At 42.2% G+C, this 16338-nt stretch overlaps 1 protein-coding gene across 1 annotated transcript in view; it reads left to right on the forward strand.

The window, feature by feature from the left end:
• Window positions 1-204: 204 nt before the first annotated feature.
• Window positions 205-16338, forward strand: part of mlxip (MLX interacting protein) — a 49410-nt gene continuing 33276 nt past the window's right edge. Inside the window, 1 exon segment of the mRNA XM_014161332.2 lies at window positions 205-944. Within this exon segment, the coding sequence (XP_014016807.2) occupies window positions 631-944 (314 nt within the window). The 5' untranslated portion in view covers window positions 205-630.

Genomic DNA, 16338 nt, shown 5'->3' on the forward strand with positions numbered 1-16338 from the left:
TCAAATTATTTGTAATTATGTCCCGATAATTCGCTATAAAAAAAAAGGAATTTAGTTGAAGTACACACACGAAACAAGTATTTAGCCATGTCCATAAAGCAATCGAGATTAAACATGAAAATATGTAATTTACAAACAACGAAAGTCAGATACTCCTAGTCTGGGTACCAGTCTCTGTAACATTCTACTGTTTGTATTCCATGTCTGCCAAACATGACATGGGGTGGAATTAAATCGCTAGTTATTTACGCCTGCTACGTTAGGTTAGCTGAACAGAGATTGGCAACCAGGCTAGTTATTTTGAGCCCGCTGCTCTCGAGTGGAGGGTGTTTCTGTGACTCCATCCAATCACATTTGCAGACATGACGGAGCAGTTGGTCCCACTGGAAATCCCTCGACACTAGCAACACTTTTGTTAGCTGATGCTAGCCTACCAGAAAAAGACGATATACTCCAAAGACTGGCTGCCAACAATTCAACGTGTATATCTCAAAGGGTCAAACAACACGGGAAAATGTATTCGAACGAGCAAAATATCAGGCATAAATAATATTCACTTTTCTTTGTTTTAACTCGCTAACTATGAGAACAGCTAGCAAATAGGTCCAGAAACAGCTAGCTAGCTAAGATATGGCTACCACTAGGGAGCTAAGACAATACCGACGTCCCACAGTGAGTGTCAAGCAGGAGCAGGACGATGACTCGGACACGGAGTCTCATCTGGGGATTAAGAAATCGGATGGACGAGAGTCACAGATAATCCACAGTGGTCATTTCATGGTATCCTCGCCGCACATTGAACACCCACCAAAAAAAGGCTACGACTTTGACACAGTCAACAAACAAACCTGTCGGACGTATCACTTCGGGAAGACCAGCACATCACATCTCTCCATTGACGCGTCCTTAACAAAACTTTTCGAATGCATGACCCTTGCATACAGGTTTGTGTCTTCATTGCTTCTCATCGTAAATAAACTAAAAGTTCAACTTTAGCTAACTAGATATCAAGCTAGCTGCCTGGCCTTTGAAAGGCCAACAATGCAAGCATGTACCACCAATGCATTTAAAGATGGGCTACATTTTGGACTATGACTTGGGTTCAAATTGTGTTTATTAAGTTAAGGGTTTTCAATCCCATGCTACCAAAGTATCCCTACTTAGCTGTTTTGTTTTTCTATTTAAGCAAAACACAAATTGGACGAGTATTTACTTTTCCAGCATCTGTCTCGAGCATCAGAATCCACGCCCAAAGACAAAGCATGAGGTGTAGCTAGTCACGAGTCTACATTTCCAGAACAATTTTCTAAAAAAGTATAGGCTACAGTAGTGCCATAAAACAACACGCGTACAGTCTAATGCTTTAAATGTAATAATTCCAATAACTGCAACTCAGTTGCATGTGGAGTCCAATGCCAGATGAGAATCTAATACATTTTTATTCTTCAAAAGCTTCCTAAACAACAAGTGTCGACTAACAGTGAAATGCCTTAGGGGTCTTTACCAACAATGCAGAGAGAAAATGGAGAAATAATAGAAAAGTAAAACGCGTAATAATACAGCTTGGTCTCATAGACTAGAAGTAACAGTACATGTAAATCCGAGAGGCTCAAATTAGTATATGTTACGTTTTGGTATGGTTACAGATGGTTACTTAAGTTAAAAACGAGTAGGGTGGATGGTTCGCCTAATTATAGTTTGTGAAAAAACAAGCAAGTACAGTGTAGATTCATTGTACCATCTAACTCGTTGTGAAACATATATTTTCCATAAATAAAAAATATTGTATTTTCAGCTGTTTGAAGCTGGTGTTCAAAACCGAAAGTAAAATATGCAAATACAAAACTTAAGCATGGGAAGCGTAGAAGAATGACAGTAAAACAATTAATAATAAGAAACAAGGTTTATAAGTGTTTGTCCTATAGCTAGTTGATACAGTACATTCGGAAAGTATTCAGACCCCCCCCCCCCCTCCCCCTTCAGACTTTTTCAACATTTGTTACGTTACGGCCTTATTCTAAAATTGATTAAATCGTTTCCCCCCCTCAATCTACACACAATACCCCATAATGGCAAAAACAAGGTTTAGAAATTGTTGGGGGAAAAACCCAGAAATATTACGTAAGTATTCAGACCCTTTACTCAGTACTTTGTTGAAGCACCTTTGGCAGCGATTACAGCATTGAGTCTTCTTGGGTATGATGCTACAAGCTTGTATTTGGGGAGTTTCTCCCATTCTTCTCTGCAGATCCTCTCAAACTCTGTCAGGTTGGATGGGGAGTGTCGCTGCACAGCTATTTTCAGGTCTTTCCAGAGACCAGGCTCTGGCTGGGCCACTCAAGGACCTTCAGAGATTTGTCCCAAAGCCACTCCTGTGTTGTCTTGGCTGTGTGCTTCGGGTCGTTGTCCTATTGGACGGTGAACCTTCGCCCCAGTCTGAGGTCCTGAGCATTCTGGAGCGGGTTTGTATCAAGGATCTCTCTGTACTTTTCTCTGTTCATCTTTCCCTAGATCCTGACTAGTCTCCCAGTCCCTGCCGCTGAAAAACATCCCCACAGCATGATGATGCTGCCACTACCATGCTTCTGCATAGCGATGATGCCAGGTTTCCTCCACATTCAGGCCAAAGAGTTCAATCTTGGTTTCATCAGACCAGAGAATCTTGTTTCTCATGGTCTGAGAGTCGTTTAGGTACCTTTTGGCAAACTCCAAGTGGGCTGTCAAGAGTATTTTACTGAGGAGCGGCTTCCGTCTGGCCACTACTATAAAAGCCTGGTTGGTGGAGTGCTCCAGAGATTGTTGTCCTTGCGGAATGTTCTCCCATCTCCTGTAATCGCTGCCAAAGATGCTTCAACAAAGTGCTGAGTAAAAGGACTGAATACTTATGTAAATGTGATATTAAAGTTTTTTTTATTCTTAATACATTTGCAAACATTTCTAAAACTGTTTACATTCTAAGGTATTGTGTGTAGATTGATGAGGGGGAAAAACAATTTAATACATTTTAGAGTAAGGCTGTAACATAACCACATGTGGATAAAGTCAAGGGGTCTGTATACTTACCTTGCTTCAAAGTAGTCTAGCAATAATCAGACCATATCTGTGGAGGCAATTATTTTATATCAACTTTCTTTCATTGTCCAATAGCCGAAGGCACAGTCCTAGTCATATTAGCAACCCATGCTAGTTGCTACCTATTAGATCTCCCCTCTTCCTATATTTCAAAGAGATATTTAGTCTGTCACGTTAATCCGCATGCATGTGTGGTGGGCTTTTGACAAGATGTTTTCCAGCCTATTGCATTATGGAGCAAACGTTTGAGCGTAGCCTACTGCCTTGTGCTTATAATGTGAAGAAATAATAGTTTATCAACATTTTAACCTAAACGTTCTAAACTGTTGCATCACTCATTGCTTTTTAAAGTTCTTTTTACGTAGCCTAGGTCTGCTGGTTGTATGAATTTGGGATCTGTCCTCCCACAACTGTCCCAGAGTCTGTTTGGAATAGGCTTTCTTTCTCGACAAGCTGACCAATAGAATAGGTAAACTTTTCTACTAAAAGGGATAGTAGTTTGACATAAGGTAGTGATTTTGATGTTTGTTTCTCGTCTTGTAGGCTGGGGAAAAGTAAATGTGGACAGTTATTCTAAACATCTTCAAAGTGCGCATCAGAATTTGGTAAGAAGGGCCGCACATCGTTGCATCCTCGACTTGCATGTTCTGTTAATATGAATTACCATAATCTAAATGTGATTTCTGTCATTCTGAGCACCGTGGATGGACGCCCTAATCAGTTTATGCACCCAACGCATATGGGTCCGGTACATTTCTCAAATGTCCGGTAAATTAAAATGCTGCTGGTAGGGATGCATATTTTGGTTAATTTTGCTGCCAACTAACCGGTCAAGAAACAGTAAAAAAAAAATCAGAACAGTAAAATTAGGTGACCAACAGAATGGATGCATTCAATATAGAATATTACAGACATTATAAAGTATACAGTAACTACACACAAACACACACCCACAAACACACACACCCTCAGGCATTGAGGATCTCATCTTCAGAGCGTCCGATGACGTCAGGGTTAGAGGGGGTCCAGATCAGCAAACAGGTTGAACCATGCAGACATGTCCCGCGATGCACCTTTAGGAACTACATACACACACACACACACTATCAGAGATCTGTGAATAATGGTGCGATGCGTATGTTTCCACCCTAGCAATGGGAGCCGTCCCAAGGTGGAAAGGCGGGTGACAACCGTAGGCTAAAATAAGCCCATAGAAACATATTGGGCTTATTTTGGACAGATTTTGGCGCGAGGGAAACCTCTTGCTTTGCCTCTTCCTCTCTGATACCATGCATGCATACAAGGACCGGACATTTTTCATTAAGAGCTTAATGGAAACGTGCAACAATAGCAAGCCTATCCTGTTATAGTTCAAAAGGCTATAGCAGCTAATAAAACAACATTTTCAAACTTTTGCCAAAATGCAATTAGCGGAAAACGCCTTTCTAAACCTAATGCGAATTAGAATCTTAAAAAAGGGGTATTTAATAGCAACAACTGATGGGTTACTGATATGACTAGGATTGTGCCTTTGGCTTCTGGACAACAAAAGAGAGTTGATATGAAAAACAATAGAACGGGAGAAATGCTGGTTAATGGCATGAGGAAGTCTTTATAAAATAATTGCCTTCACGTTTCTACGGATGGATTTTTGCAAGGCTACTTTGAAGCAAGGTAAGACATGCCTCATTATTTGAAGTAAAGTAAAACTTTCAGGTTTCAAACAATTACAGTGGGGGGAAAAAGTATTTAGTCAGCCACCAATTGTGCAAGTTCTCCCACTTAAAAAGATGAGAGGCCTGTAATTTTCATCATAGGTACACGTCAACTACGACAGACAAAATTAGAAAAAAAAATCCAGAAAATCACATTGTAGGATTTTTAATGAATTTATTTGCAAATTATGGTGGAAAATAAGTATTTGGTCACCTACAAACAAGCAAGATTTCTGGATCTCACAGACCTGTAACTTCTTCTTTAAGAGGCTCCTCTGTCCTCCACTTGTTACCTGTATTAATGGCACCTGTTTGAACTTGTTATCAGTATAAAAGACACCTGTCCACAACCTCAAACAGTCACACTCCAAACTCCACTATCGCCAAGACCAAAGAGCTGTCAAAGGACACCAGAAACAAAATTGTAGACCTGCACCAGGCTGGGAAGACTGAATCTGCAATAGGTAAGCAGCTTGGTTTGAAGAAATCAACTGTGGGAGCAATTATTAGGAAATGGAAGACATACAAGACCACTGATAATCTCCCTCGATCTGGGGCTCCACGCAAGATCTCACCCCGTGGGGTCAAAATGATCACAAGAACGGTGAGCAAAAATCCCAGAACCACACGGGGGGACCTAGTGAATGACAAGCAGAGAGCTGGGACCAAAGTAACAAAGCCTACCATCAGTAACACACTACGCCGCCAGGGACTCAAATCCTGCAGTGCCAGACGTGTCCCCCTGCTTAAGCCAGTACATGTCCAGGCCCATCTGAAGTTTGCTAGAGAGCATTTGGATGATCCAGAAGAGGATTGGGAGAATGTCATATGGTCAGATGAAACCAAAATATAACTTTTTGGTAAAATCTCAACTCGTCGTGTTTGGAGGACAAAGAATGCTGAGTTGCATCCAAAGAACACCATACCTACTGTGAAGCATGGGGGTGGAAACATCATGCTTTGGGGCTGTTTTTCTGCAAAGGGACCAGGACGACTGATCAGTGTAAAGGAAAGAATGAATGGGGCCATGTATTGTGAGATTTTGAGTGAAAACCTCCTTCCATCAGCAAGGGCATTGAAGATGAAATGTGGCTGGGTCTTTCAGCATGACAATGATCCCAAACACACCGCCCGGGCAACGAAGAAGTGGCTTCGTAAGAAGCATTTCAAGGTCCTGGAGTGGCCTAGCCAATCTCCAGATCTCAACCCCATAGAAAATCTTTGGAGGGAGTTGAAAGTCCGTGTTGCCCAGCGACAGCCCCAAAACTACACTGCTCTAGAGGAGATCTGCATGGAGGAATGGGCCAAAATACCAGCAACAGTGTGTGAAAACCTTGTGAAGACTTACAGAAAACGTTTGACCTGTGTCATTGCCAACAAAGGGTATATAACAAAGTATTGAGAAACTTTTGTTATTGACCAAATACTTATTTTCCACCATAATTTGCAAATAAATTCATAAAAAATCCTACAATGTGATTTTTCTGGATTTCTTTTCTCATTTTGTCTGTCATTGTTGACGTGTACCTATGATGAAAATTACAGGCCTCTCTCATCTTTTTAAGTGGGAGAACTTGCACAATTGGTGGCTGACTAAATACTTTTTTCCCCCACTGTATACTGCCTCAAGCTCATATTGCAAAGTGGTGGGTGACTTGCTGATAGTCAACGGTAGGCAGGCTATGGCCTATACACCCGAATGGCGAATGGGAGATGCGCTTTAATTACGATTTGAGATTGAGAAATAAAAATAGCTCATTTTTACCATGGCCACAAGTTAACACGTGATTGCATTTAGAATTGTTATGTTGCGCAATGGCTGGGCTTACAAAAGCAGGTTTCACTCCAGTAGCCTAGAGACTTTTTGAGGAGCTACTCTTGTGCTGTCTGACAGGTGGTAGGCTATTCTGCTCCTCAAACTAGTCTCTGTATGCTGTGCCTGTGTGATAAATAAGATGCATGACTAGGGCTGTTGCGGTGACCCCGTATTACCGCCACACCGGCAGTCACTAGTCATGAAGGCAGTGAAATTCCACGTGAACGTTAAGTCATGGTAATTAGGCTTCTCTGAGCTCTGATGCTGCTGATGGTCATTAGTATCCTACCAAACTTGCTAACTGCCTGGTAGCACTATTGTCCCTCTAATCACTCTGACATTTATTCATTTATTTCACCTTTATTTAACCAGGTAGGCAAGTTGAGAACAAGTTGAAAATAAACCACAGAGAAAAGCATCCTCCATTTGCTGTTTAAGTGAATAGATATGTATTTTTTTCCGCTGCCCCTGTTTCAAGACAGATGCTTGCTAATGGTCCATTCTATATCAAAACAAACGTAACATGTATATGTAAAGACAAGATTAAACCAAGAATAGTCTGATGGGTGACAATATTAGCCCAGCATAAGAAACAATGCCTTTTTGGCAACTTTTTCTAATCATAGTCACGCACCTCAAAGTAGCCTAGCCCATAGGCCTATATGTTTTGATAAGGTTTGTATCACAACTGAAGTGGCCAAAATAACTTCTTAAAATTAACCACATTAATCCGCTTTACAAGGGGTGTAGAGCCTAACTGGCATACATAAACAGCGCGTGAGTTTCCAGTTTGGGAAGATAATTTTCACCATAAAAATGCACCTATAATAAAAGCATTACATGCATAATTGCATTTGTGGTCACTTTTTATAAAGGTGTTTTCCCGCTAATGGAACATTCGGCTTATGGCCTACTACCATGTACGCATTGCTGCACTTATAATGTGAAGAAATAGCTTAAAATGTAAACTATTAGGCTAAACATTCTGATCTGTTGTGTCAGCCACATTGCATAAAAAATGTGTTTGATACTAGTGGTTGTATTAATTTGGGATCCATCGCATCCCACAACTGTCCCAAACTGTTTGGAATATTTGTTTCTCGCACAGAATAGAATAGGTCAACTTTTGTACTATGGGGGATTGTAGATTGACATAGGCTAGTGCTTTTGCTGTTTGTTAGGCCTACTCATCTTGTTGGCTGACGAAAAGTAAATGTGGACAGTTCTTCCAATATCTTCAATATACACCTCGGAATTTGGATAAGGATGCGCGCAGTTGCATCCCCAATGTGTCTTCACTTGTAGCCTGTGAGAAAGACCCGATCACCTGATGGAGAGCCGTGTGTGTGCGCACATCACTCAGGGAGACGGGCACAACAGCCACTGGCTGCAAAAGGCATGAATTCTTTTAGGGTACATTACCACCACACAAAGGGGATGCTGCCGTGAAATTCGAGGCATTATCAAGTGCTTGTCAAATTGTGAATGCGTGACTGATGTTATATGAACACCCTGTACAGTATGTACAAAAAACAAAGCAGAACTCATGCCTTTCAAGTGACTTTTTTCAAATCATCATTAGTCGCATCATGCAGCCTTACAATGTAGCCCAACGTTTGTATCACAACTAAAGTTAGATTAATAACTCTAAATTAAGCATATAGAAGTACCTATTTCTTTGTTAACCGCTCAACACAGAATAGCCACATGTGCACACTCCCTCAAATCGTTTGGAGAAAATATCCTTTTCTATTTTAGATGTTCCAAGGGTCAGAATCAGTGGCTTGTGTGGAGCCAGGAGATGATAAATGTGTTTCTGTTAATTAACGGTCAATTACCGTGAGACCGACAGTTATTTGCTTGACAATCACCGGCTGACGAAATGTTGTGACTGCCATAGCCCTATGCATAACGATTAACGAAAATACACACGCACCAATTGAATTACAGACAATTATGCTAATTTACCCTATAGACCGATAAGTATGACTGGTCAAATTAGCGGTTAACATCCCTAGCTACTGGTCAAATGTCTGGCGAAACATTTTCCTAATGGAAACCCTGGTTTGGACTATGATAAATCCTTAGTGATGTGGACACAGAGGAACTTGAAGCTCTCGTCTCGCTCCACTACAGCCCTGTCAATATGAATGGGGACGTGCTCGGCCCTCCGTTTCCTGTAGTCCACGATCAGCTCCTTTGTCTTGCTGACGTTGAGGGAGTGGTAGTTGCCCTAGCACCACACTACCTGGTCTCTGACCTCCTCCCTATAGATTCTCGTCGTCTGTGATCAGGCCTACCACTGTTGTGTCATCTGCAAACTTAATGATGGTGTTGGAGTTGTGCGCTGCCATGCAGTCGTGGGTGAATAGGGAGTACAGGAGGGGACTAATCACGCACCCCTGAGCGGCCCCCGTGTTGATTGTCAGCGTGATGGATATGTTGTTGCCTACCCTCACCACCTGGGGGCGTCCCATCAGGAAAACCAGGATCCAGTTGCAGAGTGAGGTGTTCACTCCCAGCTTAGTGATGAGCTTGGAGGGCACTATGGTGTTGAACGCTGAGCTGTAGTCAATGAACAGCATTCTCATGTAGGTGTTCCTTTTGTCCAGGTGGGAAAGGGCAGTGCAATAGAGATTGTGTCATCTGTGGATCTGTTTGGGCGGTATGCGATGTTAGGCATTTTAAATAATGTGTTGTGAAGTGGTACCAAGGTCAACTGTCTGCTGTTGCAGTAATATGGTCCTGTGCTACAGGACAGGTCTGGGTAACTTTGCAAAGTTTGCTTAGCAGTTTGACAGTTAAACCTAATTTAGCTACAGCAGTTTGGTGATTTATTCAAATCATATGTTTAAACCCTGTCTAATCTGAAATAGGCCTAGTTGAAGAAATGAAAATGTTGTACACAGAAGGTCCCCTAGAACAGAGCAGAGAAACCCTGTGTTAGAGGCTCATCTTGGTGTGCTTGTCTCTCTTAACCTGTTATGGATAGGGGGCAGTATTTTCACGGCCGGATAAAAAACGTACCCGATTTAATCTGGTTATTACTCCTGCCCCGAAACTAGAATATGCATATAATTGTTTGATTTGGATAGAAAACACCCTAAAGTTTCTAAAACTGTTTGAATGGTGTCTGTGAGTATAACAGAACTCATATGGCAGGCCAAAACCTGAGAATATTCCAAACAGGAAGTGCCCTCTCTGACCATTTCTTGGCCTTCTTTAGCCTCTTTATTGAAAACAGAGGATCTCTGCTGTAACGTGACACTTTCTAAGGCTCCTATAGGCTCTCAGAAGGCGCCAGAACGTTGAATGATGACTCTGCAGTCCCTAGCTGAAAAACAGTAGCGCATTTGGATAGTGGTCGATCTGAGAACAATGAGACGGCGTGCGCGTGCACAAGACAACTCCATTTTCAAGTTTGAGTCTTTGAACGAAAACAAGGTTTCCCGGTCGGAATATTATCGCTATTTTACGAGAAAAATCGCATAAAAATTGATTTTAAACAACGTTTGACATGCTTCGAAGTACGGTAATGGAATATTTTGAAATTTTTTGTCACGATATGCGCAGGCGCGTCACCCTTCGTTACCCTTCGGATAGTGTCTTGAACGCACGAACAAAACGCCGCTATTTGGATATAACTATGGATTATTTGGAACCAAAACAACATTGGGTGATGAAGTAGAAGTCCTGGGAGTGCATTCTGACGAAGAACAGCAAAGGTAATCCAATTTTTCTTATAGTAAATCTGAGTTTGGTGAGTGCCAAACTTGGTGGGTGTCAAAATAGCTAGCCTGTGATGGCCGGGCTATCTACTCAGAATATTGCAAAATGTGCTTTCACCGAAAAGCTATTTTAAAATCGGACACCGCGATTGCATAAAGGAGTTCTGTATCTATAATTCTTAAAATAATTTATGTTTTTTGTGAACGTTTATCGTGAATAATTTAGTAAATTCACCGGAAGTGTTCGTTGGGAATGCTAGTTCTGAACGTCACATGCTAATGTAAAAAGCTGGTTTTTGATATAAATATGAACTTGATTGAACAAAACATGCATGTATTGTATAACATAATGTCCTAGGAGTGTCATCTGATGAAGATCATCAAAGGTTAGTGCTGCATTTAGCTGTGGTTTTGGTTTTTGTGACATTATATGCTAGCTTGAAAAATGGGTGTCTGATTATTTCTGGCTGGGTACTCTGCTGACATAATCTAATGTTTTGCTTTCGTTGTAAAGCCTTTTTGAAATCGGACAGTGTGGTTAGATAAAGGAGAGTCTTGTCTTTAAAATGGTGTAAAATAGTCATATGTTTGAAAAATGGAAGTTTTCGGATTTTCGAGGAATTTGTAATTCGCGCCACGCCCTATCATTGGATATTGGAGCGGTGTTCCGCTAGCGGAACATCTAGATGTTAGAAGTTAACCTCTTAGGTGAAAGGCCAGCTGCTCCAAGAGGGTCTCCACATGCATTTGTAAATTGCATGCAGCACGTCAACTTGGGGCAGCCGGGATTTTTAGAGCACCCATAATATCCCCTTCTCCCCATCAGCCTAGAGTAGACTGATGCATTGCTGCTCAAATCAACGGTTGGGATTTTACAGCCTTTGTTTAGCCATGCTTGATGTGTGGAGAAGGACACTTGACACCAGTTGCCCAGGCAATGCAAACAGCCTGAGCACCACTTTTTTGACAGGGGTTTTGCGATAGAAGTAATTGTTGCTCCTCCTTGGCACCCCCTCAACCCCTGTCAACACATGATAGGACACCTGTGTCAGAGGAATCGCATCCCCTTTACAGCTCTCTGCTTGCCAAGGGTTGGCACTATCCATCGCCAATCCCTCAACCTTTGCCCCAGTTTTACTGCAGACTACGCTTAGTGGATCAAATCAAATCACATTTTATCCGTCACATGTTTCGTAAACAACAGGTGTAGACTAAACAGTGAAATGCTTACTTACAGGCCCTACAATGCACAGAGAAGGAAAATGGAGAACTAATAGAAAAGTGAGTCGCATAATAATAAATACGCAATGATTAAGGATAGTTTGGCTATATACACAGGGTACCAAATCAAAGTTAATATGTCACGTGCGCCGAATACAACAGGTGTAGACCTTACAGTGAAATGCTTACTTACAGGCTCTAACCAATAGTGCAAAAAAGGTATTAGGTGAACAATTGGCAATAAAATAAATAAAAACAACAGTAGCGAGGCTATATACAGTAGCGAGGCTACATACAGGCACCGGTTAGACGGGCTGATTTGAGGTAGTATGTAGATATGGTTAAAGTGACTATGCAAATATGATGAACAGAGAGTAGCAGTAGCGTAAAAGAGGGGTTGGTGGGTGGCGGGACACAATGCAGATAGCCCGGTTAGCCAATGTGCGGGAGCACTGGCTGGTCGGCCCAATTGAGGTAGTATGTACATGAATGTATAGTTAAAGTGACTATCCATATATGATAAACAGAGAGTAGCAGCAGCGTAAAAAGAGGGGTTGGGGGGGCACACAATGCAAATAGTCCGGCTAGCCATTTGATTACCTGTTCAGGAGTCTTATTGCTTGGGGTAAAAACTGTTGAGAAGCCTTTTTGTCCTAGACTTGGCACTCCGGTACCGCTTGCCATGCGGTAGTAGAGAGAACAGTCTATGGCTGGGGTTTTTGACAATTTTTAGGGCCTTCCTCTGACACCGCCTGGTGTAGAGGGCCTGGATGGCAGGCAGCTTAGCCCCAGTGATGTACTGGGCCGTGCGCACTACCTTCTGTAGGCTAGGCCCCTTAATTCCAGTGAATGGAAATCTTAACGCAACAGCATAAAATGACATTCTAGACGATTCTGTGCTTCGAGCTTTGTGGCAACAGTTTGGGGAAGGCCCTTTCCTGTTTCAGCATGACTATGCCCCTGTGCACAAAGCGAGGTCAATACATAAATGTCAAGATCGGTGTGGAAGAACTTGACTGGCCTGCACAGAGCCCTGACCTCAACCCCATCGAAGACCTTTGGGATGAATTGGAACATCCGTGCCCAACCTCACTAATGCTCTTGTGGCTGAATGGAATCAAGTCCCTGCAGCAATGTTCCAACATCTAGTGAAAAGCCTTCCCAGAAGTTCAGCAACAGGATAAATAGTTGACCAAATAGATACTAACTATTTAGCAGTTTATGGCTTGGGGGTAGAAGCTGTTTAGGGTCCTGTTGATCCCAGACTTGGTGCATCGGTGCTGTGCTGTAGCAGAGAGAACAGTCTATGGCTGGAGTCTTTGACAGTTTTCTTTTTTGGCCTTCCTCTGACACCGCCTGGTATAGAGGTCCTGGATAGCAGGGAGCTCAGCCCCAGTGATGTACTGGACTGTACACACCACCCTCTGTAGCGCCTTGCGGTCGGATGCCAAGCAGTTGCCATACCATGCGGTGATGCAGCCAGTCAAGATGGTCTCAATTGTGCAGCTGTAGAACTCTGAGGGCCCATGCCAACTCTTTTCAACCTCCTGAGGGGGAAGAAGCGTTGTTGTGCCCTTTTCACAACTGTGTTGGTGTGTGTGGACCATGATCGATCCTTAGTGATATGGACACCGGGGAACTTAAAGCTCTCGACCCCCTCCACTACAGCCCCGACAATGTAAATGGGCGTGTGCCTGTAGTCCACGATCATTTCCTTTGACTGTGGACAACATGTAGTGAACGATAACTGATGATCAGAACCTGAACTAAATGTAGGTGGTAGGGCCATGGTGCAGGTACACAATATGATCTTGGGCAATAAAATCAGCAGCATTTCGTGCACTTCCATTCTCCTAACCTAAGTTAATTCCTCAGACATGTCAGATAAGGTCTGCTATATTTACCTCTTACCCTTTACTACATGCTCCATAACCTGGATTCCTTTAGCACTTTGGCTTTGGCGCTCTCTTAGAGCAACTAAAGTGCACTACATTGTAGATCTAGCTACACCCTCTTTTACAACACAATAGCTTGAAGAAACCACAATAAAATCAAACTCACTCCGCTTTTTCAACATACTGCAATTAAAGACGCACCCAGTCAATGTGGAACTGCTATGTGTGCAAAAGGTTGACAGAATTGTTGTGGTTCCTTAAACTGTGCCAGTCCGCCACATTCAAGTCCTCTCTTAACCTCGGCACTCATTCAAATGGTATGACACAGCGCATATAAATCCCCCACCCACCCGCACCGTTGCTCAGTAGCAGCGTATTGCCTTTCAATTGCGGGTGGGTGGTGGGGGGGATTGGTAGGGCAGTTGAGTGTCTATCGGGAGCAGCCAGTGTCCTCATATAGCCTGTCTTAGATGGAGAGGTTTTACAGCCTGGTGTCCCCAGGGATCCCTCATGCAGTGGCTATGTTTGTGGACACAGGCAACAGGCTTAGGCAGCTACAGTGCATTCGGAAAGTATTCAGACCCCTTGACTTTTTCCACATTTTGTTACGTTACATCCTTATCCTAAAATGGATTAAATGTTTTTTCCCCTCATCAATCTACAAGCAATACCCCATAATGAAAGAAGCAAAAACTGTTTTTATACATTTTTGCAAATGTATAATAATAAAAAAATCCGGAAATATCACATTTATATAAGAATTCAGTACTTTACTCAGTTCTTTGTTGAAGCACCTTTGGCAGCGATAACAGCCTTTCCAAGTGCACTGTGTACCCGGGTGATTCTCATGAAACCAGCATTGTACGATAGCGGTGATGATTTGAGTAAAAAAAATAAATAATAATAATTACATGGTATAACCATTATTTCAAAGCCATTTTTTTTCTTTAAGGGAGTGTGCACATGCTGCTATTGGGTTTAGCAACAAAGAAATAGGTACTCCTATATGGTTAATTTAGACTTATTCATTTTTTTTTAAATTTTACCTTTTTAACTAGGCAAGTCAGTTAAGAACAAATTCTTATTTACAATGACGGCCTACCCTGGCCAAACCCAGACGACGCTAGGCCAATTGTGCGCCGCCCTATGGGACTCCCAATCATGGCCAGATGTGATACAGCCTAGATTAATGTAACTTTAGTTGTTCTACAAACATTGGGCTATATGTTTTGATTTTTAATACATTGTAAGGCTGCATGATGCGACTCTAATTTGAAAAAAAGTAGCTTGAAAGGTATGAGCTCTGCTTTGTTTTTTGAACAGGCTGTACATAATCTACCAGTCTCTTATTCACAATTTGACAAACACTTGATAATGCCTCAAATTTCACAGCAGCATCCCCTTTGTGTGGCTGTAATACACCCTAAAAAAAATCCATGCCTTTTTGCGTCCAGTGGCTGTTGTGCCCTTCTCCTTGGGTGCTCTGCGCTCCGGAACACCTCTTACTCACATGGCTCTCCATCACGTGATCGGGTCTTTCTCACAGGCTACAAGAAATGTTGCACAACATGAGCTCATGGGCTCTCATGAAGTCTTTGATTAGATTTTCTATTACATTTGATTAGAGGGACAATAGTGCTACCAGGCAGTTAGCAAGTTTGGTAGGCTACTAATGACCATCAGCAGCATCAGAGCTTGGAGAAGCCTAATTACCGTGACTTAACGGTCACATGGAATTTGTCTGCCTTCATGACTCGTGACCACCGGTGTGGCGGTAATACGGTTACCGCAACAGCCCTATTCACAACCATTGTCCAACATTGTGAATGTATCCTAATTCATTTTATCATGATGTTTAAGTCTCATCGCTTGGATCATTTATTGTTGTTCTTAATTCATTTTAGAGGTCGCCCGATTAATCGGAATGGCCGATTAATTAGGGCCGATTTCAAGTTTTCATAACAATCGGAAATCGGTATTTTTGGACGCCGATTTGTATTTTTTTATTTTGTATTATTTAAAAAAAAAAGTTTTTTATATATGTATATATTTTTTTTAGACCTTTAACTAGGCAAGTCAGTTAAGAACACATTCTTATTTTCAATGACGGCCTAGGAACGGTGGGTTAACTGCCTTGTTCAGGGGCAGAACGACAGATTTTTACCTTGTCAGCACAGGGATTCAATCTTGCAACCTTACGGTTAACTAGTCCAACGCTCTAACCACCTGCTTTACATTGCACTCCACGAGGAGCCTGCCTGTTACGCGAATGCAGTAACAAGCCAAGGTAAGTTGCTAGCTAGCATTAAACTTATAAAAACCAATCAATCAATCATAATCACTAGTTAACCTGTTGGGGGTAGGGGGCAGTATTGACACGGCCGGATAAAAAACGTACCCGATTTAATCTGGTTACTACTCCTGCCCAGTAACTAGAATATGCATATAATTATTGGCTTTGGATAGAAAACACCCTAAAGTTTCTAAAACTGTTTGAATGGTGTCTGTGAGTATAACAGAACTCATATGGCAGGCAAAAACCTGAGAAGATTCCGTACAGGAAGTGGCCTGTCTGACAAGTTGTTGTTCATCTTGGCTCTTTTTATTGAAGACTGAGGATCTTTGCTGTAACGTGACACTTCCTACGGCTCCCATAGGCTCTCAGAGCCCGGGAAAAAGCTGAACGATATTGAGGCAGCCCCAGGCTGAAACACATTTACGCTTTTGGCAAGTGGCCGATCAGAGGACAATGGGCTTAGGCGCGTGCCCGAGTCGACCCCATGCTTTATTTTCTTTCGTCTGTTTACCTAAATGCAGATTCCCGGTCGGAATATTATCGCTTTTTTACGAGAAAAATGGCATAAAAATGGATTTTAAACAGCGGTTGACAT

Source organism: Salmo salar, chromosome ssa20 (genome assembly GCF_905237065.1).
Source record: "Salmo salar chromosome ssa20, Ssal_v3.1, whole genome shotgun sequence".
Taxonomy (NCBI): Eukaryota; Metazoa; Chordata; class Actinopteri; order Salmoniformes; family Salmonidae; genus Salmo; species Salmo salar.